At 43.2% G+C, this 23,806-nt stretch overlaps 1 protein-coding gene across 2 annotated transcripts in view; it reads left to right on the top strand.

Annotated features, from left to right (window-relative positions):
• cc2d2a (coiled-coil and C2 domain containing 2A) overlaps window positions 1-23,806 on the top strand; it is a 163,361-nt gene that overhangs the window by 118,826 nt on the left and 20,729 nt on the right. The window contains exons 27-34 of one of the 2 annotated variants that reach the window (XM_063043415.1): window positions 324-429; window positions 1,818-1,927; window positions 9,500-9,596; window positions 9,692-9,790; window positions 16,420-16,596; window positions 19,850-19,870; window positions 20,212-20,415; window positions 23,001-23,090. In XM_063043415.1, coding sequence (XP_062899485.1) covers window positions 324-429; window positions 1,818-1,927; window positions 9,500-9,596; window positions 9,692-9,790; window positions 16,420-16,596; window positions 19,850-19,870; window positions 20,212-20,415; window positions 23,001-23,090 — 904 coding nt within the window. The remainder of the gene's footprint in view (window positions 1-323; window positions 430-1,817; window positions 1,928-9,499; window positions 9,597-9,691; window positions 9,791-16,419; window positions 16,597-19,849; window positions 19,871-20,211; window positions 20,416-23,000; window positions 23,091-23,806) is intronic. The other variant, XM_063043416.1, reaches the window with a different exon arrangement.

The following is a 23,806-nucleotide window of genomic DNA, read 5'->3' as shown; positions in this document are numbered from 1 at the left end:
TTCTGTTCTTTTTAAATCAATCTTATAAAATTTCTTTATATTAGTCCTCCAATAGAATTGTCACTTTTCATTTCATCAATTTGAATTGATGTTCCTTAGGGGGAAAAAAACATCAAATATGTTTGAAATCTGTTAAAAAGAAGGTAATCAAATAAGTAAGAGTAGTGTAGTATAGAAATGGGCCCATCAATCCACCACCTCAGTATTATCTATAGTAAACCCACTTGACTGGATTAATTCCCTATCCCTCTGTGCCTTCCTCATTCAAGTACCTGTGCAGATGCCTCTTAAATATGTTTTTTTAATTATTATTTTTCCTTCAGTAAACCAGCACTAACTTCCAGATCGGCTAGATCTATTAATGAAACGTTTTCCGGCTCTCAGCCACCCCAGACATCCTCTCAAAGCCCTGAGTGGTTTACTGACCAGGTATGAAACGATCAAGAAATACAAGGCATATAGTTACCTGTTTGTGACCAAAGAATAAATGAAGGTACATAAATAGAGGTAGGTGGGAGACTGGCAGAACTGGGAGATTTAACAGGTGCTGGTGAGCTGCCATTTATCCTCTGCCGTTTGGGAACTCACTTCATGGTTGCATTTCCAACTTGGGAACTGTGTGGGTTGTAAATATGTTACAGGAACTGAACCCTGCCATAACCTGTAAGCCATTTTCTTAGTCATTTCATCCTTTAAATGACAAGTCAGACTAAGGATGCTTCTGATCTCTCTGATCAACTTAAAAAGTTGAGGTTATTTTAAAGAAGAGCAGAGAAATTATCCCTGGCATCTTTGCCAATATTTATCCAACAATCTACATCACTATCACTGTAGAAACTAAATTTAACATCATGTTTTACTGGCTATGTCTCCAGATCATTATGCGTTACATTAAGAGAAAGTGAAAGTTATCTATTCCCTTAGCCAAACTGTTCCATTAATTTGGCAATATTTGAATCAACAGCCGGCTGGTGGCGTAGTGGCATCAGTGCCGGACTTCGGAGCGAAGGCTCCCGAGTTTGAATCCAGCTGGCTCCCGTGGTACACTTTCCATCCGTGCTGGTTTGAGCGTTGAGCTAGCAACTCGACCTGGTAAAAAAGAAATTGCCTGCTACAGAAACATCAACAGCAAAAAGTTGATGGCCTATGCTCTCTTTCTTCCTTCCTTCCTTCCATTTGAACCAAACTGACAATATGGAATAATTTAGAATAATAATGGAATATAGGAACAGGATAAATAAGTCTTGAAATAAGTCTTCAGAAAATACTGTCCACTGTCAAGGTTTGATGTGCATAACACTCGACAAACTCTGCTCTAAGAAAGGTAAGTTTGGGCACAGCAAGCAATTAGGAAGAGTAATCATGAGGAGTAGAGAACCTGGGTAAAGAATTCTTATTTGCAATTATATTAGGGTTTAGTGAGAGCACCTGGAATATTGTGTACAGGTCCTGCCTTCTAAATCCTAAGTAATGACACCGGGAAACCACTTTGGAGTTGAGTCATTTGGTTTCTCCTGCAGGTCCTGGCAGTAATGTTCCTAATGTTTTGTGTCTCTATACATTTTATTTTGATGAAGGTACTTCAGAAATGCAACTTGATAGCGCTTGACAGATGAATTTAGGCATTTCTGGGATCTAGTCCACTTAACTCGCATCATTAATCAAAGTTGAATTATTTTGAAGTGACACTCCCTCTAATTTTCCCTGCTGTGAATGGTGGTTGCTTTTATGAGTGTGGAGTGTGAACATTAAATGAAAACTCAGGAAGATGTTATGAAAGTAAAATTAAAATAATTGGGATACACATTTTGTCAAAGGTCACAGTGCATCCTTTTGTGGAGGTTTCATTCCAACGTACAGTTCGTCGAACTGCTACTCTAGATGGCCCAAACCCTAACTGGAATGAAGAACTGGAACTTCCATTCAGGTAATTCATAAAAAAAAGATTGATTTGGATGAAGAAGTTCATTTCAGTCCATTTGATTTTTCTTTCTTGTAGAATGAAAATATTGCATCCTTCTAACACTTACCTAATAAAAATGAATGGTCTGTTGTCATAAGGTCAGATGGTAGTAATGACAGGACTTACAATCCAAATGATTGAACATGTCCTGAGACACAATTTCACTTCACATCATGGCAGCTGAATAATTTAAACTTAATTAATTAGCTATATTCTGGAATTAAAAGCTGATGATCATGAATGAGGGGATTATTGTAAACCTTAACAGATGCTTTTCAGGAAAGGGAGTCCATCATTTCTCTCCTTTCTGGCCTTTAAGTGATCTCTGTGCCATAATAATATGATTGCCTCTTAACTGCCTTCACTAACTTGTTAATTCATTTGCGGGTGCGTGCAATTCTGAGAAGAAGGTATTTAATGCTGATTTGATGTCTATGGTGTGCAGGCAATTTTTTTAAAAATCACTTTTGAAGGATTGCTTGCAGATAGGGCAGTAGCTCCATGTAGTGTCAGCCTAGACTCTAGTGTGTCAGTCTCAAACTTAGAAAATGAAATTGTCCCCAGTGGTGCATCAGCAATCACTTCAACCCCACATGCTGCAGATCTTCCAAATGCCCGAAAAAAGCCTCAGATTGACATAAACTAAAGGCGTTTCATAAGTGTGAACAAAATAGCATTGTGAAAATAAAGCACACTAATTGTTAACTATCTGCTATTGAAGAATCTATGAACAGTTTACCAGGTTGAAAATCATCTAATTATTACATTGATTAAATTTTTTATTGTCTACATTATCAATATTTCCAATATTAGATATTGATATTTTGATATGAGGGCCTTTCTTAAAGTAATATCTAAAAAGATTGATTTGGATGAAGAAGTTCATTTCAGTCCATTTGATTTTTCTTACTTGCAGAATATTGTATTTATCTGCAATAAATATAGGCAGCTTGGAGTTATTGAGGTGCTCGAGGAATATAAAGAATGTAAAAAGGATCTTAAGAAAGAAATTAGAAAAGCTAAAAGAAGATAACGAAGCTGCTTTGGCAAGTAAGGTGAAAATAAGTCCAAAGGGTTTCTACAGTTATATTAATAGCAAAAGGATAGTGAGGGATAAAATTGGTCCCTTAGAGAATCAGAGTGGACGGCTATGTACGGAGCCAAAAGAGATGGGGGAGATTTTGAACAATTTCTTTTCTTCGGTATTCACTAAGGAGAAGGATATTGAATTGTGTAAGGTAAAGGAAACAAGAAGGGTAGTTATGGAAAGTATGACGATTAAAGAAGAGGAAGTACTGGCGCTTTTAAGGAATATAAAAGTGGATAAGTCTTCCGGTCCGGACAAGATATTCCCTAGGACCTTGAGGGAAGTTAGTGTGGAAATAGCAGGAGCTCTGACAGAGATATTTCAAATGTCATTAGAAACGGGGATGGCGCCGGAGGATTAGCATATTACTCATGTGTTTCCATTGTTTAAAAAGGGTTCTAAGAGTAAACCTGGCAATTATCGGCCTGTGAGTTTGACGTCAGTGGTGGGTAAATTGATGGAAGGTATTCTTAGAGATGGTATATATAATTATCTGGATAGACAGGGTCTGATTAGGAACAGTCAACATGGATTTGTGCGTGGAAGGTCATGTTTGACAAATCTTATTGAATTTTTTGATGAGGTTACTAGGAAAGTTGACGAGGGTAAAACGGTGGATATTGTCATAATGGACTTCAGTAAGGCCTTTGACAAAGTTCCACACGGAAGGTTAGTTAGGAAGGTTCAATCGTTGGGCATTAATATCGAAGTAGTAAAATGGATTCAGCAGTGGCTGGATGGGAGACGCCAGAGAGTAGTGGTGGATAACTGTGTGTCAGATTGGAGGACGGTGTCTAGCGGTGTGCCTCAGGGATCTGTACTGGGTCCAGTGTTGTTTGTCATATATATTAATGATCTGGATGATGGGGTGGTAAATTGAATTAGTAAATATGCAGATGATACTGTGGCGACCCACTTTCTGGCACTCACGAACCAGCTCACAACAGAGCGCGCAGGCAGAGGGCTGGCCCCAAAAAGGGCGCCAGGCCATCTTCACCAGCAGGGGGAAAATCCCGCGCGCAGAAAGGGTCTGGGAATATGCATTCCCCACAGCAGTCCCGCCCCAGGGAGGGCGGGAACGGGAAGGCTTTAAAGCAGGCCGCGAAGTCTGAATAAATCTCTTTCATCGCAACTCTAACTCACCGACTCTGTGTGGTTATTCTAGCGCTGTGTGTAGCACACCGCTACAATTGGTGACCCCGACGGCCCAAACAATATTTGGACCAGAGATGACCGACGCTGCACCTGTTCACGCAGTTTCGTTAAAACTGCCAAGTTTCTGGACGCTGCGACCCCAATTATGGTTCGAACAAGCAGAAGCACAATTCCACATTCGGCAGATAACCTCGGAGTCCGCTCGCTACTACTACGTGCTGAGCTCACTCGACCAGGAGACAGCTGCACAAGTTGAGGAGTTTATACAGTCACCCCCGGAGGACGGCAAGTACACAGCATTCAAAGCCCTGCTCATGAGGACTTTTGGATTCTCACGGCTCGAACGAGCACGCCGCTTAATGCACCTGGATGGTTTGGGAGACAGGCCGCCGTCAGCATTAATGAACGAGATGCTGGCCCTGGCTGAAGGGCACAAACCCTGCCTCATGTTTGAGCAGGCGTTCCTAGAGCAACTGCCCGAGGACATATGCCTGCTGCTGTCCAACGCAGATTTCAGCAACCCCCGGGAGGTGACGGCCCGAGCAGATGTGCTGTGGAATGCCAGGAAAGAGAGAGGGGCATCCGTCGCACAGATCACCAAGCCGCGTGCCCAACGACAGACCAGACCAGGCCCGGCAGCAGATCCTACGAAACCCGGCGACGGGAGTGAGGAGCCCAACGAAGAATGATGTTTCTACCACCAGCAGTGGGGCACAGAGGCCAGCCGCTGCAGACCACCCTGCAAGTTCCCGGGAAACGCCAGGGCCAGCCTCCGCTGATGGCTACGGCGGCTGGCCATCAGGACAGCCTCCTGTATGTCTGGGACAAGCAGTTGGGACGCCGCTTTTTGGTCGACACTGGAGTGGAGATCAGCATCTTACCTCCAACGAGTTACGACACCCGCAACAGAGAACCGGGACCCACCCTGAGGGCCGCTAATGGCAGCACAATACGAACCTACGGCACCCGCATGGTGCGGCTACAGTTCAGCTCCAGCCGGTTCACATGGGACTTCACACTGGCCGCCGTGGCCCAACCACTCCTGGGGGCGGATTTTCTGCGAGCCCACAGCCTGCTGGTCGACCTGCAAGGGAAACGATTAGTCCACGCCAAGACTTTTCAAACGTTCTCCCTGGGTGAAGCACAGTTGCCAGCCCCACACCTGGACTCCATCACGCTGTCCGACGACGAATTCACCAGGGTCCTGGCGGATTTCCCATCAGTACTGACACATCAGTTCATGGCAGCCATGCCCAGACACGGAGTACAGCACCACATCCCGACTCAGGGACCACCCCTCCACGCCCATGCTCGAAGGCTTCCCCCAGACAAGCTCCGACTGGCGAAGGAGGAGTTCAAGAAGATGGAGGAATTGGGGATCATACGACGGTCCGACAGCCCATGGGCCTCCCCCCTTCACATGGTGCCCAAGGCAACGGGGGGGCTGGAGACCATGCGGTGACTACCGCAGACTGAACGAGGCTACAACGCCAGACCGCTACCCTGTGCCGCACATTCAAGACTTCGCAGCAAACCTACACAGCGCAAGGATCTTTTCCAAGGTAGACCTCGTCCGGGGATACCATCAAATCCCTGTACATCCGGACAACATCCCCAAAACAGCACTTATCACCCTGTTCGGACTTTTCGAATTCCTCCGAATGCCGTTTGGTCTAAAGAATGCCACACAGACTTTCCAGCGGCTAATGGACGCGGTGGGACGCGACCTGGACTTTGCATTCATCTATTTGGACGACATCCTGATAGCCAGCAGTAGTTGGCAGGAGCATCTGTCCCACCTCTGCCAGCTCTACTCCCGCCTGAGCGAATTCGGCCTTACAATCAACCCAGCCAAATGCCAGTTCGGACTCGACACCGTTGACTTCCTGGGCCACAGGATTACTAAAGACGGGGCAACCCCGCTACCCCCCAAGGTAGACGCGGTCCGCCACTTCCCCCGACCCAACACAATCAAAGGCCTGCAGGAATTCGTGGGTATGGTGAATTTCTACCACCATTTCCTCCCCTCAGCAGCCCAAACCATGCGACCCCTGTTCACTCTAATGTCGGGTAAGGGCAAGGACATTACCTGGGACGAAGAGGCCGCAACCGCTTTCGTTAAAACCAAACAAGCCTTGGCAAACGCCGCGATGCTAGTGCACCCCAGAACGGATGTTCCTACTGCCCTCACGGTGGACGCATCCAACACAGCGGTCGGTGGAGTGCTGGAACAACTCATCGAGGGTCGCTGGCAACCCCTGGCATTCTTCAGCAAACACCTACGACCACCCGAACTCAAATACAGTGCTTTCGACCGGGAGCTATTGACACTATACCTGGCAATCCAGCATTTCAGGTACCTCTTAGAAGGTAGGCCCTTCACCGCGTTCACAGACCACAAACCGCTTACCTTTGCGTTCATGAAGGTGTCCGACCCCTGGTCGTCCCGCCATCAGCGACATCTGTCCTACGTCTCCGAATATACGACGGACATCCGGCATGTCTCGGGAAAGGACAACGTCGTGGCAGACGCACTTTCCAGACCGACCATACAGGCCCTGTCCCAGGGGGTGGACTATGCAGCGCTGGCAGAGGCACAGCAGGCAGACGCTGAGATCCCCAGTTACAGGACTGCAGTCTCCGGTTTGCAGCTCCAAGACCTCCCCGTAGGCACAGGTGAGAGGACCCTACTATGTGACGTAGCTACTGGCCAACCTCCCCACCGTCGTCCCAGCAGCCTGGTGCCGGCGGGTTTTCGACTCCATTCACAACTTAGCGCACCCCTCCATCAGGACAACCGTCCGGCTGGTCGCCAACAGGTTCGTGTGGCATGGACTGCGTAAACAGGTCAGTGAATGGGCCAAAACGTGCATGCAGTGCCAAACAGCCAAGGTGCAGCGGCACACCAAGGCTCCACCGCAGCGGTTCGAACCCACCCGCCGGAGGTTCGACCACATCCATGTGGATATCGTGGGGCCCCTGCCAGTGTCACGAGGAGCGCGGTACCTCCTAACTATAATAGACCGGTTCACCAGATGGCCAGAGGCCGTCCCACTCACCGACACCACCTCCGAATCCTGCGCCCGAGCACTGATCGCAACCTGGGTAGCCCGCTTCGGGGTACCGGCCCACATTACCTCCGACAGGGGCGCCCAGTTCACCTCCAGTCTGTGGTCAGGTATGGCCAACCTTTTAGGATCTCAGCTACAACACACAACTGCCTACCACCCACAGTCGAACGGACCAGTGGAGCGTTTCCACCGTCACCTGAAGTCGGCTCTCATGGCCCGCTTAGAAGGGCCTAACTGGGTGGACGAGCTTCCCTGGGTCCTGCTCGGAATCCTCACGGTACCCAAGAAAGATCTGCACACCTCGTCGGCCGAGTTGGTGTACGGCACACCCCGGTCGTCCCAGGAGAGTTCATACCAGCCCCAAGGGGGCAAGAGGAAGAACCCACAGCAGTCCTGGACAGACTACGGGAGAGGCTCGGTAATCTGGCCCCAGACCCACTTCACAGCATGGACAGAGCCCGACCTGCGTACCCAAAGACCTGCAGAACTGTAAGTTTCTTTTTGTACGACGGGGCAGACACCGGGCACCGCTACAGCGGCCCTACGAGGGGCCTTTTAAGGTGATCAGGAACAACGGGTCCACGTTCGTGCTGGACATTGGGGGGAGAGAGGAGGTTTTCACGGTGGACCGACTCAAACCGGCCCATGTGGACTTGGCGCAGCCGGTCCAGGCTCAGGCACTGCGGCGCAGGGGCAGACCTCCCAAACAGAGGCTGATCCAGACTGTGGACATTGGGGGAGGTATCGCCAGTTCTGGGGGAGGATTATGTGGCGACCCACTTTCTGGCACCCACGAACCGGCTCACAACAGCGCGCGCAGGCAGAGGGCCGGCCCCAAAAAGGGCGCCAGGCCATCTTCACCAGCAGAGGGAAAATCCCACGCGCGGAAAGGGTCTGGGAATATGCATTCCCCACAGCAGTCCCTCCCCAGGGAGGGCGGGAACGGGAAGGCTTTAAAGCAGGCCGCGAAGTCTGAATAAATCTCTTTCATCGCAACTCTAACTCACCGACTCCGTGTGGTTATTCTAGCGCTGTGTGTAGCACACCGCTACAATACTAAGATAGGTGGCGTTGTGGATAATGAAGTAGGTTTTCAAAGCTTGCAGAGAGATTTAGGCCAGTTAGAAGAGTAGGCTGAAAGATGGCAGATGGAGTTTAATGCTGAAAAATGTGAGGTGCTACATTTTGGTAGGACTAAACAACATAGGACATACATGGTAAATGGTAGGGCATTGAAGAATGCAGTAGAACAGAGGGATCTAGGAATAATGGTGCATAGTTCCCTGAAGGTGGAATCTCATGTGGATAGGGTGGTGAAGAAATCTTTTGGTATGCTGGCCTTTATTAATCAGAGCATTGAGTATAGGAGTTGGGATGTAATGTTGAAATTGTATAAGGCATTGATAAGGCCAAATTTGGAGTATTGTGTACAGTTTTGGTCACTGAATTATTGGGAAAATGTCAATAAAACTGAGAGAGTACAGAGGAGATTTACTAAAATGTTGCCTGGGTTTCATCTCCTGAGTTACAGAGAAAGGTTGACAAGTTAGGTCTTTATTCTTTGGAGCGTAGAAGGTTGAGGGAGGATTTGATAGAGGTATTTAAAATTATGAGGGGGATAGATAGAGTTGACGTGGATAGGCTTTTACCATTGAGAGTAGGGGAGATTCAAACAAGAGGACATGAGTTGAGAGTTAAAGGGCAAAAGTTTAGGGGTAATATGAGGGGGAACTTCTTTACTCAGAGAGTGGTGGCTATGTGGAACGAGCTTCCAGCAGAAGTGGTTGAGGCAGGTTCGATGTTGTCGTTTAAAGTTAAATTGGATAGCTATATGGACAGGAAAGGAATAGAGGGTTATGGGCTGAGTGCAGGTCAGTGGGACTAGGTGAGAGTAAGAGTTTGGCACGGACTGTAAGGGCCTAGTTGGCCTGTTTCCGTGCTGTAATTGCTATATGGTTATAAGAAGTGTATTTGTGTATTGTTGGATGGAAGCTAAAAGGACAATGAGCAAAAGAGCAAAATGGTAGGACTAAATGGGTGGCTCTTTCAGACAAGCACAATAACTCGCCAGAATAGATTTCTTTTAATAACTGAAAGTACCTTTTTCAAGAATTGTTCTTTCTCAGCTTCTTAGAAAATTGCCATTAAATAATAATAATTACAGAGCTGTAAATCCACATTCGAAGCTAATGGGTGCCTGACTTAATTATTTTTTAATTCTAGAGCACCAAATGGGGATTATAGTACTCCCAGTCTACAGTCTGTTACAGATGAAGTTTTTATCAATGTTTTTGATGAAGTTGTTTATGATGTACTTGAGGTAATCAAAGTTCTTTTTATTATATAACCAAATTATCCCAATCAGTATAATCATCACTGTGTAAACATTTTCAAAAATCTATTCTGTGCCTTTAGGATGAAAGGGAACGTGGAAGTGGAGTTCACACCCGTATTGAGAGACACTGGTTGGGTACTGTCCATATTCCATTTGCTACCATCTACTCCCAGTCCCGGGTAAGGATTTGTTTTATTTTCTACATGAATGATAGTTTTTAAATGCTGAGATGCAAATCTTTGGCAGAAATATGTGTTGTTACTTGATGTAGTTGAAAGCTATTGTATGCAGATTGCATAGTACAGTTTCAGATAATAGGTGGGGTGACCACATATTGCAAATACAGACTGCTTTTGTGGCAGCCACAGCCCTACAGCATGTGACATTTACAAATTATAGATGACAACAGTACAAATCATAGAGCGACAGCCAACTCTCAAATGAGTCACATTCAATTTATATCACCAATTGTTTGTAATACTTTATTTACTCATAACTCATGATCGTCTTTTTGCATTGAATAGGGCCTCCCACATCTACAAACCCTTTTGTTCTCACAGTTGCTTCATTGACATTGTCTCACATCAACCATAGCAGATATTTTACCTTGCGGCAAAACAGATCATGGACAAACATTCATTTTGTCAGACTTAGTTGGTGTTTTGGAATTAACAATGAGTTAATTTGGAAATATCCCCCGGAGCAACTTTGCAGAGATCCAGATTGAAATCCTTTAAGTCACTGACTCTTGACCTCCCTGGTTTTCCTTCTTGTCCTCTTTGCCTATGTCCTGAAGTATTTGATAATTGGATATAGTACACTGAAATCAGTTACTCTCCCAGCATAGGCTGATCTCAGTGACCCTGAATTTAAGGTGCATTAGTTCAGATTCCTGTTGTTGTTACCTCAGAAGAAAAAGCAACTATTGTCAGGAATGGGATTTTTTTTTCTCTCTGATTACATAATATGGAGTTTTTCCTGCTCCTGGAGAATTAAGTATACAAGTCCTTTTGATCAGAGGTCCCCAACCACCAAAGCATGTGCTACCGGGCCGCGAGGAAATGATGTGAGTCAGCTGCTCCTTTCCTCATTCCCTGTCACGCACTGGTGAACTTGAACATAGGGTTGCCAACTGTCCCATATTTGCCGGGACGTCCCGTATATTGGGCTAAATTGGTTTGTCCCATACGGGGCCGCCTTTGTCCTGTATTTCCCCCGCTAAGGTACAGCGTTCCTATGAAAACTTTCGTGCCAAAATGGCGTAAAGCGAAGAAGCAATTACCATTAATTTATATGCGAAAAATTTTTGAGCCAAAAAATAACCTACCAAATCATACCAAATAACACATAAAACCTAAAATAACACTAACATATAGTAAAAGCAGGAATGATATGATAAATATGCAGCCTATATAAAGTAGAAATAATATATGTACTGTGTAGTCGGGAAGACTAAGCCAAAACTGATTTGTGGGAAAATAATCGGCACGTACGCGCATGCACACGTCACGCATGCACACAAGGTGCCCGCGCAAGTCTTCATGGTCATGGTAGTCTTTATGGAGTAAACACAAATGTCCCGGGATTTGACTGCTACATTTGTCCCTTATTTGGGAGTGAGAAAATTGGCAACCCTAACTGTAAAAGACATGTTGAGGTGAGTTTAACCCTACTTGAACACTCGGGTCGGCTGGTCCGCAAGAATATTATCAATATTAAACCGGTCCGCGGTGCAAAAAGGGTTGGGGATCCCTGCTTTTGATGGTACACCTGGTTTTCTGGGTTTGCCAGCGGCTCTCAGTGCAAACACATAGGTTTGAGCCCTTTGCTGAAGTGTGACCAATAAATACCCAGCTGTGCTCTTCTACTGAACCTCGCATCCAGTCTATCTGCAGAAGAGGAATTTGCTGCAACCTTTAGCCTTCTGCATCAGATTCAGAAATTCATCAGGCCTGTTCTTACTCCAGGACTGATCATGTGCACATATAATATTGTTTTTATGAATGTTAAGTACCATTCTTATATCAAATGTTAATCCAAGATCCCAGGGCGCAATAGAATTTTTTAAATTAAAATGTAAACCTTTCAAAGAAGTAGATTTTTCCCCAGGTCTTAGCTAACTTACCTCCCTCAAATTACGCCAACAATCAACCTTGGATAAACAGTTAACTTTTCGGACCGAGACCCTTCTTCAGGATTGGAAAGTAAGGGGGAAGATGCCAGAACGAAAAAGGTATGGTGGGTGGGTGGGGCGGGGGGGAGGGCGAGGTGGATAGCTAGAAATTGATAGGTGAAGCGAGGTGGGTGAGAAAAGTAAAGGGCTGAAGAGGAAGAAATCCGAGAGGAGAGAAGATGGAAGGAGGAGGAAGAGGTAAGAGGTCAGGGTGGGGAATAGAAAAAGTGGGAAGGAGGAGGGAATGAATAATCCTGATGGTACGAATATCGATTTCTCCTTCCAGTGGAAAAACTTTTCCTTCCCTCTCCCCTCTTCTATTCCCCACTCTGGCCTCTGGCCTCTTTCCTGATCTCACCTGCCTATCATCTCCCCTTGTGTCCCCTGCTCCTTCCCTTTCTCCTGTGGTCCACTCTTCTTTCCTATCAGAATCCTTTCCCTCCAGCCTTATACATAGAAACATAGTAAATAGGTGCAGGAGTAGGCCATTCGGCCCTTCGAGCCTGCACCGCCATTCAGTATGATCATGGCTGATCATCCAACTCAGAACCCTGTACCTGCCTTCTCTCCATACCTCCTGATCCCTTTAGCCACAAGGGCCATATCTAACTCCCTCTTAAATATAGCCAATGAACTGGCCTCAACTGTTCCAACTGGCAGAGAATTCCACAGATTCACCACTCTCTGTGTGAAGAAGTTTTTCCTAATCTTGGTCCTAAAAGGCTTCCCCTTTATCCTCAAACCGTGCCCCCCCCCCCCGTTCTGGACTTCCCCAACATCAGGAACAATCTTCCTGCATCTAGCCTGTCCCATCCCTTTAGGATTTTATATGTTTCAATAAGATCCCCCCTCAATCTTCTAAATTCCAGAGAGTATAACCCTAGCCAATCCAGTCTTTCATCATATGAAAGTCCTCCCATCCCAGGAATCAATCTGGTGAACCTTCTTTGTACTCCCTCTATGGCAAGGATGTCTTTCCTCAGATTCGGGGACCAAAACTGCACACAATACTCCAGGTGTGGTCTCACCAAGGCCTTGTACAACTGCACTAGTACCTCCCTGCTCCTGTACTCGAATCCTCTTGCTGTAAATGCCAGCATACCATTCGCCTTTTTCACCGCCTGCTGTACCTGCATGCCCACTTTCAATGACTGGTGTACAATGACACACAGGTCTCGTTGTACCTCCCCTTTTCCTAATCGGCCGCCATTCAGATAGTAATCTGTTTTCCTGTTTTTGCCACCAAAGTGGATAACCTCACATTTATCCACATTAAATTGCATCTGCCATGAATTTGCCCACTCACCTAACCTATCCAAGTCACCCTGCATCCTCTTAGCATCCTCCTCACAGCTAACTCTGCTGCCCAGCTTTGTCATCCGCAAACTTGGAGATGCTGCATTTAATTCCCTCGTCTAAGTCATTAATATATTTAAGTTATTAATACATATTGTAAACAACTGGGGTCCCAGCACTGAGCCTTGCGGTACCCCACTAGTCACTGCCTGCCATTCTGAAAAGGTCCCGTTTATTCCCACTCTTTGCTTCCTGTCTGCCAACCAATTCTCTATCCACATCAATACCATACCCCCAGTACCGTGTGCTTTAAGTTTGCACACTAATCTTCTGTGGGACCTTGTCAAAAGCCTTTTGAAAATCCAAATATACCACATCCACTGGTTCTCCCCTATCCACTCTACAAGTTACATCCTCAAAAAATTCTATGAGATTCGTCAGACATGATTTTCCTTTCACAAATCCATGCTGACTTTGTCCGATGATTTCACCGCTTTCCAAATGTGCTGTTATCACATCTTTGATAACTGACTCTAGCATTTTCCCCAGCACCGATGTTAGGCTATCCGGTCTATAATTCCCCGGTTTCTCTCTCCCTCCTTTTTTTAAAAAGCGGGGTTACATTAGCCACCCTCCAATCCTCAGGAACTAGTCCAGAATCTAAAGAGATTTGAAAAATTATCACTAATGCATCCACTATTTTTTGGGCTACTTCCTTAAGCACTCTGGGATACAGACCATCTGGCCCTGGGGATTTATCTGCCTTTAATCCCTTCAATTTACCTAACACCACTTCCCTACTAACATGTATTTCCCTCAGTTCCTCCATCTCACTAGACCCTCTGTCCCCTACTATTTCTGGAAGATTATTTATGTCCTCCTTAGTGAAGACAGAACCAAAGTAGTTATTCAATTGGTCTGCCATGTCCTTGTTCCCCATAATCAATTCACCTGATTCTGTCTGTAAGGGACCTACATTTGTCTTAACCAATCTTTTGCTTTTCACGTATCTATAGAAGCTTTTACAGTCAGTTTTTATGTTCCCTGCCAGTTTTCTCTCATAATCTCTTTTCCCTTTCCTAATTAAACCCTTTGTCCTCCTCTGCTGGACTCTGAATTTCCCCCAGTCCTCAGGTGAGCCGCTTTTTCTGGCTAATTTGTATGTTTCTTCTTTGGAATTGATACTATCCCTAATTTCCCTTGTCAGCCACAGGTGCACTACCTTCCCTGATTTATGCTTTTGCTAAACTGGGATGAACAATTGTTGTAGTTCATCCATGCGATCTTTAAATGCTTGCCATTGCATATCCACTGTCAACCCTTTAAGTATCATTTGCTAGTGTATCTTAGCTAATTCACATCTCATGCCTTCAAAGTTACCCTTCTTTAAGTTCAGAACCTTTGTTTCTGAATTAACTATGTCATTCTCCACTTAATGAAGAATTCCACCATATTATGGTCACTCTTACCCAAGGGGCCTCTCGTGATAAGATTGCTAATTAACCCTTCCTCATTGCGCAATACCCAATCTAGAATGGCCTGCTCCCTAGTTGGTTCCTCGACATGTTGGTTCAAAAAATCATCCTGTATGCATTCCAAGAAATCCTCTTCCTCAGCACCCTTACCAATTGGTTCACCCAATCTATATGTAGATTGAAGTCACCCATTATAACTGGTGTTCCTTTATTGCACGCATTTCTAATTTCCTGTTTAATGCCATCCCCAACCTCACTACTACTTTTAGGTGACCTGTATACAACTCCCACCTGCATTTTCTGCCCCTTAGTGTTATGCAGCTCCACCCATATCGATTCCATATCCTCCCGGCAAATGTCCTTCCTTTCTATTGCGTTAATCTCCTCTCTAACCAGCAATGCTACCCCACCTCCTTTTCTTTCATGTCTATCCCTCCTGAATATTGAATATCCCTGAATGCTGAGCTCCCATCCTTGGTCACCCTGGAGCCATGTCTCTGTGATCCCAACTATATCATATTCATTAATAACAATCTGCACTTTTAATTCATCCACCTTATTACAAATGCTCCTTGCATTGACAGAAAAAGCCTTCAGGCTTGCTTTACAACATTCTTAGCCCTTATACCTCTGTCTCTCTGCACTTGTTCCCATCCCCCTGTTGTGAACTAACCTCCTCTCTCCTAGTCTTTTTAATTTGATTCCCACCCCCCCCAACCATTCTAGTTTAAAGTCACCTCAGTAGCCCTCGCAAATCTCCCTGCCAGGATGTTGGTCCCCCTAGGATTCAAGTGTAACCTGTCCTTTTTGTACAGGTCATGCCTGCGCCAAAAGAGGTCCCAATGATCCAAAAACTTGAATCCCTGCCCCCTGCTCCAATCCCTCAGCCACGCATTTATCCTCCACCTCATTGTATTCCTACTCTCACTGTCGCGTAGCACAGGCAGTAATCCCGAGATTACTACCTTCGCAGTCCTTTTTCTCAACTCTATTCCTAACTCCCTATATTCTCCTTTCAGGACCTCTTCCCTTTTCCTACCTATGTCACTGGTACCTATCTGTACCACGACCTCTGGCTCCTCACCCTCCTACTTCAGGATATCTTGGACATGATCAGAAATATCCCGGACCCTGGCACCAGGGAGGCAAACTACCATCCGGGTTTCTGTACTGCGTCCACAGAATCGCCTATCTGACCCCCTTACTATCGAGTCCCCTATTACTACTGTCCTCCTCTTCCTTTCCGTAACCTTCTGAGCTACAGGGTCGGACTCTCGCTTCCCCGGGGTAAGCTGTCCCTCCCCCCAACAGTACTCAAACAGGAGTACCTATTGTCAATGGGCACAGCCACTGGGGTACTCTATTACCTGCCTCTTCCCCTTACTAACCGTGACCCACTTGTCTGCCTCCCATGGCCCCGGTGTGACCACCTGCCTGTAACTCCTCTCTATAACTCCTCTCTATACTTCTCCTACCCACCTAGCTTCACGTATAAATGTCTAGCTATCCTCCTTCCCCGTTTTCTCCACACACCCCTTTTTATACTGGCATGTTCCCACTTCCTTTCCAGCCCTGAAGAAAGGTCTTGGCCCGAAACGTCAACTGGTTAATTATTTCCATAGATGCTGCCTGACCTGCTGAGTTCCTCCAGCATTTTGTGTGTGTTGCTGTAGATTTCCAGCATCTGCAAAATTTCTTGTGTTTTAAAAATCAACCTTGTTCTTTCATCTCATTGCTATTTGTTGAGAGTTTGTGCACAATTTGCTCAGAGATTAACAACGTTTTCTCTTCAAACCCCACTTTATAACTGGGCAATTTAGCAGTAGATTTTATTGGGCAAGTAATAAAATGATTTGCTTTACAGATTGATGGAACCTTCAGAATTAATACACCCCCGGTACTTCTAGGGTACAGCAAAGAGCGTAATCTAGCCAGTGAAAGAGGATGGGAGGCAGTTCGGAGATTAAGTGAAGGGTCATATTTGTCTCTCTTCATTACTGTTGAGCCTCATCTTGTACCTGGAGAAGCTGTAATTGAAAAGGTAGTGTACATTCTAAATTTAAAATTGCTTCCATCGAGATTGTCTTCAGCGTCCTTGCCAGACTTTGTTAGGTCTTCCATTTGCAATGTCAAGTTGAAGTCAAATGAAAGTGTTTAAATGCAGATGTTTTCCAGAGGTGTCAAAATAGTTCAAGAGTTGAGCTGTTTTCAAATTATAATTAGTGCACTCTGCAGGCACTCAAGTTAAGAAGAAAAAAGAGCAATGTGCAAGTTTGATGTTAGGTATAATTGGGACTTCCATGCAATATCTTTTCATGGCACGTACAGTTTATTTTTCCTTAGAGTTCCTCAAGCTCTGTAACCTTATCCAGGCTGGAAAGAATATGAGCTCGTAGAGAGATAATTTACAATACTTTACCAAACCAATGCTTGCCATTTTGTCTCATGTCTTGAGGCGGCCTCTCACAGAGATCTGTGTTTGTCTATGACAAACTTCAATAGGTCGCTCCTCTGCCCTCTCTACAGGATTTCTTTACATTGCAGGACCGGACGATAGAACATTTGTCTCAACACACATTAAAGGAAAATTGTTCCTTGAAGCACATCATTCTGATTCATTAGGGTCACGTCACCATTAAATAAGATGTGATAGGATAATGCACAACTTCTTTTAGAAACCAGAAGTAAACTGAAATGAATAAAAGTTCTTCTAAATCCCTTTTTTTTTTGCAACAACACTAGTTTTCCTTCTGTTTTGTAAATTAATTATTGAAGTATAGAGCTTAGTCAGCTTAATTGTGAGAAACCATTTAGCTTGTTGTTTATAATTAGATCAGGTTTAATCATTTCTGATTCAAAGCTCATCACACCATCCAAATCCAGAACTGGTAAAACCAGATCAAGCAATGTAGAAACTATTGAAATTGTTCACAAACCCAGTGTCCTCTGTGGAGCGAAAAAACTCTGCATTGCTCCCAACAGCATACCATGTACCTAAACAGAGCACACTCCCATCCGCAAACTGCCCCAATATTCAATAATTCCATGATTTCTCTTCCTCAGTCAGTATCTTTCTCTCCCTCTCTATCTCCCCCCCAATCACCTCTCCTCCTCCTCTCTCCCCTTCACTCTCTGTCATTTCCTTCACCATCTGTCCCTTTTGTTCTCACCCGCACCTCCCACTCTCCAATGCAAGAATAAGCCTTTATTATAAGGAAAGTACACAACACTCCAAGCCCTGTCTCAACACAATGTGTCAGGTATTAACAGTCATAAACATAAATCCTGAGGAACGGCTTCACATTAGTCCCTACAACATGAATGTTGAATTTATCCTCACATGGATACTTAACCAGGCCAATTAAAGAGCAGTTGTATTGAGTGGAGGTGTTTTTAAAAAAAAGAACAAAGGTAGATGGATAACAAATTGCTCGAATGAGATAAAAAGATTTAGAAGCAGAGTGAGGAGGAGAGCACGATGCAAAAATCCTCATCACATATGTGAAACCAAAAGTTACAATCAACTTGAATGCCAAACTAAATAATAATGGCACAAAATAAAACTCTTTAATTCTACAAACTTTATACTAGGTAAAACATAAACCAGCTCCAAATCTGCACTGTATTTTGAATAATTATTTACTTACTTTTCAGAATCCAAAATACCCTCTGTTATTGTTTTTGGTTTGGCATTCAAGGTCAAATAACTACTTTGGAAAGGAAAACTGAAATATCAGTCTGAGATTTATTTCAGATTCTTTTGAGTGAGGGTCTAAATGAATTAACTTCTTGCCAGATTTCAGGAATAGTTAAGGTGCAAGTTCAAGTTTAATTGTCATTCAACCATACATGAATATCCATGAATACAGCCAAACGAAATAGTACTACTCCGGGGCCAAGGTGCAAAACACAATACCAACAGTCACACACAGCACAAGGCACGTATACTGTAAGATAGCAAGCATATTTAAGACATCAGTAAAATTCAGTCACACAGAAGCGACTTCGTTTATGATTGAACTGAGGAACATAGAGCTAAGAGAACGTCAGAGCAGGGGAACAGAAAACTTGAGAGTCTGACTGCACAGCTAATTTTGTGGATCAGTTACTGTATTGCAGAGTAGGCTTCATGTATGGATATTAGCATGAAATAAGAAAAGAAAGGCATTTATTAAAGTTGATTTATCAAAATATGAATTTCTTTTTTGATTCCAGTGTAACAATAATTTGTACAATTAATATATACCTCGTGCCATAAATTTTCTGTGCCAGAACTGGTGAGCTCTTCATGTCGCACAGTTCCCCCAGTAGGAGCTTACTGAATGGGAACAGCTGCAAAAGTCAGGGTGAGGTCCTGTGTTATGGGAGGGTCTCCCAACTGTGTAATTGGGTAAGGAAAATGGTGGGAGGCAGAACAATCCAGATCACCCTATTCTTTTTTCAGCATTGTACATCACAATTCACCAATATGTTGGAGGTAGACTTGGGGTTCTCATTTAATACACTCATTGAAGACATGTCTGCAATGAATATACATTATGCTATATGCAATAATTTGAAGGTTTTTTGCAATTGTTGGTGAATTTATTTCACTGGTCATCGATGTTTCCAACAGACAGATTCAGGCTTGGACCTTTAAATTTAATAATATATGAGTCTGCCATTGTAGTGAAGAACTGAAGGAGAGGTTCATTGTCAGAGGTGTTGTCCTTTACAGGAGGTGATAAGCCAAGTTCCAGTCTTCCATATCAGGTAGTTAAAGGCTCCTATTGTAGCATTCAACTAAATAAACAGGGATTTCTTCCATTGTCCTGACAAGAATGTAATTTAAATTAGTACCATGTTGCCATAATGTTACAACATTGATTCATTTCATTGACTCTACAATGTTGGAAAAGAGCATTAATAAAAATCAGATTTAAAAAATTATTGTGGGTATAATTTAAGTGAAGTAGGATTTTCTAGTGTTACACTGCCTTGAGGTGTTTTATGCAGTAGTACATGTTTGGAGAAGTGTGGCCATATGCTGCACATGATTCTTCAACTATTGAAAATGATTAGCAAATCACTATTACCCATATGTTCCAGAGTTATGAAGTGTCCAAAGTGTGTTTTTATTTCTCTGTGTATTTGCCTTTCGTATGGAATTTTGTTCCCATCGTTGTAAATTCTGAACTTGTATTTTAATTTGTAAAGAATTCATAATTGTACTCTGGACCCCTGTGATCTTTCTTCTCCTTGCATCTCATGTCTGTCTTTATTTTTTATCTCTTACTTTTTCTGCTTCGTTGCAGATGACTGAGATGCTGAAAAAGGTAAAGTAATTCTCACCATGCAGGCCTGTTTGATCATCTAATGTAAACATTTTCAATACTGCAGCAAAGAATCAAATATCTCAATTGATTATCATCAAATGTTTGTCTAAACCTGTATTTTGTCCAAGGGTAGTGAACAGTACATATGTTGAAAAAGTCTGTATAAGAAATTAGTTTAATGATAAAAACAAATCTGCTACGGTGGAAGATTGATTTTTCTTTTATCATTCCTATATGACTGGTTCTTCTGACATTTTACTAGTTCAGATGCGCATTCAACAGCTGACGTAAAAAAGTAACTCGTGCTAACTGAAACATTCTGACTTTTCTGAAATTTTCAGTTTGAGACACAGGAAGATGATAAACTTCTGGAAAGGGCAGACAAGTTCCAGAAGGAAGTCACAAAGAAGTTCCCAAATCGTCGATGTATTACGACTGTTACTGATCTCACTGGCAAGATGGTTTTTGTTACAAGGTTCATTAAACCATTATTTCCACCCCAGGAGCTGCTGGATGTGTCTGCTCATAATCCTGAGGCCACAGTGGTGAGTTTTTTTATTTTATGAAGCACCTAATATTAAAGCAGATGGGAGTTGACAGGCATCATTTAAAAATATTCCTCATAGAAAGAGTTAACATATTTTGCCATATGAGTGAATGTGTCAAAGGAATGTCAAAACAAAAGAGATGATACAGACAAACTACAGTAGATTTCAACAAAAACATCTCTACATTTTGATCCTGAGACGATTTAACGATGCTTTCTGTACCATATTGGGGTCTTTTTGCTATGTTGTGGGCATATAGAAATGAAAGTTATTATATAATTCAGCTATGATTATCACCTCTCAAGTCATATAGCTATAGGAACTCTCAGCACAAATGGAGGCAATTTGGCTCACATTTCCGTGCTGTCTTTTTGCTGGAGCAAACTGTCCCCTTCACTCCATATTCTCCTGAATCAGTTTCTATTTGAAATGATTGTCCAAATTTCCTTTTTACAGAAAAAGTTATTCTTCTACCCCAACCCCTCCATTCAAAAGATTTCTATAACCTACCAGCCATATTTTCCTTTAATCTTTTCAGTTGATGACTGCTCTTCATTGATTCTCTATGCAAGTTGAATGATATTTTCTTACTAACGATATTGAAAATTTTCAAGCTATCAATGTTCCTCTTGAATTTTATGCTTAGTCTTTCTGATCTGATGAAGTAATGTCAGTGTTTCAAGTCCTTCATGATAAGAATTAGTTCTCATTCCTGGGTTGAGGGGTGACAACGTCAGAGGAGAGGAGGAATGGGGAATTTATAAGCATGACTTTAATGTAGGAATTTGGATGAGCAATGACCACTCTGTTATTGGCTGTGGTGTTTGTCCAACAACATTTATAGCATTTATAAATGCAGCAAAAATTTTACCAGAGTTTGTTTCCTTCTCTTTCTTTTCTTGCCCACTATTTTATAAATCCTTTATTTACCACTAAATAAGATTCTCTTAATAACAGTAAGAAAATTCTGAGACCACACTTGACATTACTGAGATAAACTGCTTAATTAAAAAATGTAAGCATTTGGATTACTGTGAGGCAGCTTGACATAGCTTCGACAATTAACTTTAAATGACATCAGCACTTTGCACTGAGTCCTTCTTTTGTTATATCCTTCAGTAATGCACATTTTAATGTTAATTTCTAATTGAAGCTCAAGCATCAAGTTCATGAGGCATGACCTGCCCCTTACAAAGCTATGTTGACTATCCCTACAACACACATAAAAGTTGCTGGTGAACGCAGCAGGCCAGGCAGCATCTCTAGGAAGAGGTGCAGTCGACGTTTCAGGCCGAGACCCTTTCTCTTCCTAGAGATGCTGCCTGGCCCGCTGCGTTCACCAGCAACTTTTATGTGTGTTGCTTGAATTTCCAGCATCTGCAGAATTCCTGTTGTTTGACTATCCCTAATTGGACTATATTTAAGAGGCTGTTAGGTGGGCACCTGGATGTGCAAGGGATGGAGGGCTATGAATTATGAGCAGGCAGAAGGGATTTGGTTTAATTTGACAGTCTGTTCCTCAGCTGTCCTGTTCATTTTCAAAGTATTGGGAAGTGGGATTAGTGCAAATAGTCAACATGAACATGCTGGGCTGAGGGGTTTGTTTCTGTGCTTTATTGTGCTACGTTCTATGATCATACAGTGGATTCCCGTTAACTGGGGCACATCGGGACCAGTACACTTTGACCAGTTAAGTGACTGCTCTAGTTAGCCGAAGTTTCAATGAAATAGTTAGAAAGGTATAAGAAAGACAAACTACTGTTTAACTGAGTAACAAATTATGTATCTAAATGAAATACGGAACAAATTAGAACACTACTAGTATAACTACAGTACGAGAAATCTGTGTATTAATTCCTAACAGTTATCGACAGAGAAGTTCAATCCAGTGTTTGCTGCTGTTCTTTTGACTGACTGTAAATGAACAAAATCAGTGCAGACACCCAGTTCAGAAAATGGACTGCCTTCATGCAATACTTTCAAAGGTTGCATCCTCCATATCTTCATTTTCATTGTATTATTCAAGGTGATTATCGATACCTTACAATTCTTTATAGTTCCCAACTTGCCGAAACTTGTTTCATTTTCACTCCCGACCATTTCTGGAATCTCCAGGCAGGAATGCTTGAAACTGCAGTGAGCAAACCAACTCTGAATTGTTTTAGCAATAGTCCTGACAAAAGGTCTCGGCCCGAAACATCGACTGTACCTCTTCCTAGAGATGCTGCCTGACCTGCTGCGTTTACCAGCAACTTTGATGTGTGTTGCTCTGAATTGTTTTACTGCTTATTTCTCGCCAACCATCAGTGACAAAAATTACTGCTTTTTAAACACAAACACATGCAACTGACACTAGTTATAAACAAGTGCACATAATTGATATTAGTTAGAACTGTTCGGCAACAGTCTCCTATTCCAATTACGCGTCAGAGAGTCCCAAATGAGCAGCTGTCCTGTTTTAACGGATGGTTCAATGAACTGGAATCTATTGTATTTTCATTATTTCATAACACAAATGGTTCGCATCCTGATCTGTGTCAGGAAATTAATGCTACTTGATCTTATCTGCCCATGTGTTTTAGGAGCTGGTGGCTCGTTATGTTTCTCTGATTCCATTCTTACCAGACAGTATATCCTTTGCTGGTGTCTGTGACCTCTGGTGCACTTCAGATGTAAGCAGTTTTATATCTTCATTGTTCTGCTTATAGATTTTTATGCTCTTGATTTTACCATTTTATATATTTATAAGAGCAGTGTTGTTGGAGAAACTAAACAAACTGTGGGTCACATTGGATATGAATTCCAACTAGTGACAGACTGTATTGCACACCCCCATTTTAGCACACTTGGTTGTCTCTTAAATAATTCTGGCACGTTTCTATTGTCATTCTGTATAAGTACAAGATGACATTATTGCATTGAATGTTCATTTTAAAAGCAAAGGCCCTTGCGAGATGTGGTGTAAGGTGAAGTTGGGTAGGATGGACTGTGACATGTAATTTTGCATGAAGTAGAATCCCCAGTGAAAAGCCTGAAAGATGGCTGATGTAGAGAGAGAAAGAAAGAGTTAGAGAGGAGAAGAAGGAGCAGAGGAAAATACATGCTTGATGTTGATTACCAGTGTGACACCACTGTAAGTAAGTTTTCCATTGCACCTGTGCATACATACACTTGACTATACATTCAGCTTTGACCTTTTAGTACTGAAAATAGAGAAATGACTGCATTCATCTGCATCACCTTTACCTTGGCTGCTAGAAAAAGAAATTTTCCGTTACTTAGCTTCAAAATTATGATGGAGACAAATTTCGCAAAATAGATCTACAACCCACACATTGCACTTTTCAAAGATTGACATATCAAACACCCCTGGGCAAATTTTATAAGA

The sequence above is a fragment of the Mobula hypostoma genome, chromosome 3, assembly GCF_963921235.1.
Source record: "Mobula hypostoma chromosome 3, sMobHyp1.1, whole genome shotgun sequence".
Lineage (NCBI taxonomy): Eukaryota > Metazoa > Chordata > Chondrichthyes > Myliobatiformes > Myliobatidae > Mobula > Mobula hypostoma.
The sequence above is the reverse complement of the archived record's forward strand: the minus strand, read 5'-3'. Positions and strand labels throughout refer to the sequence as shown.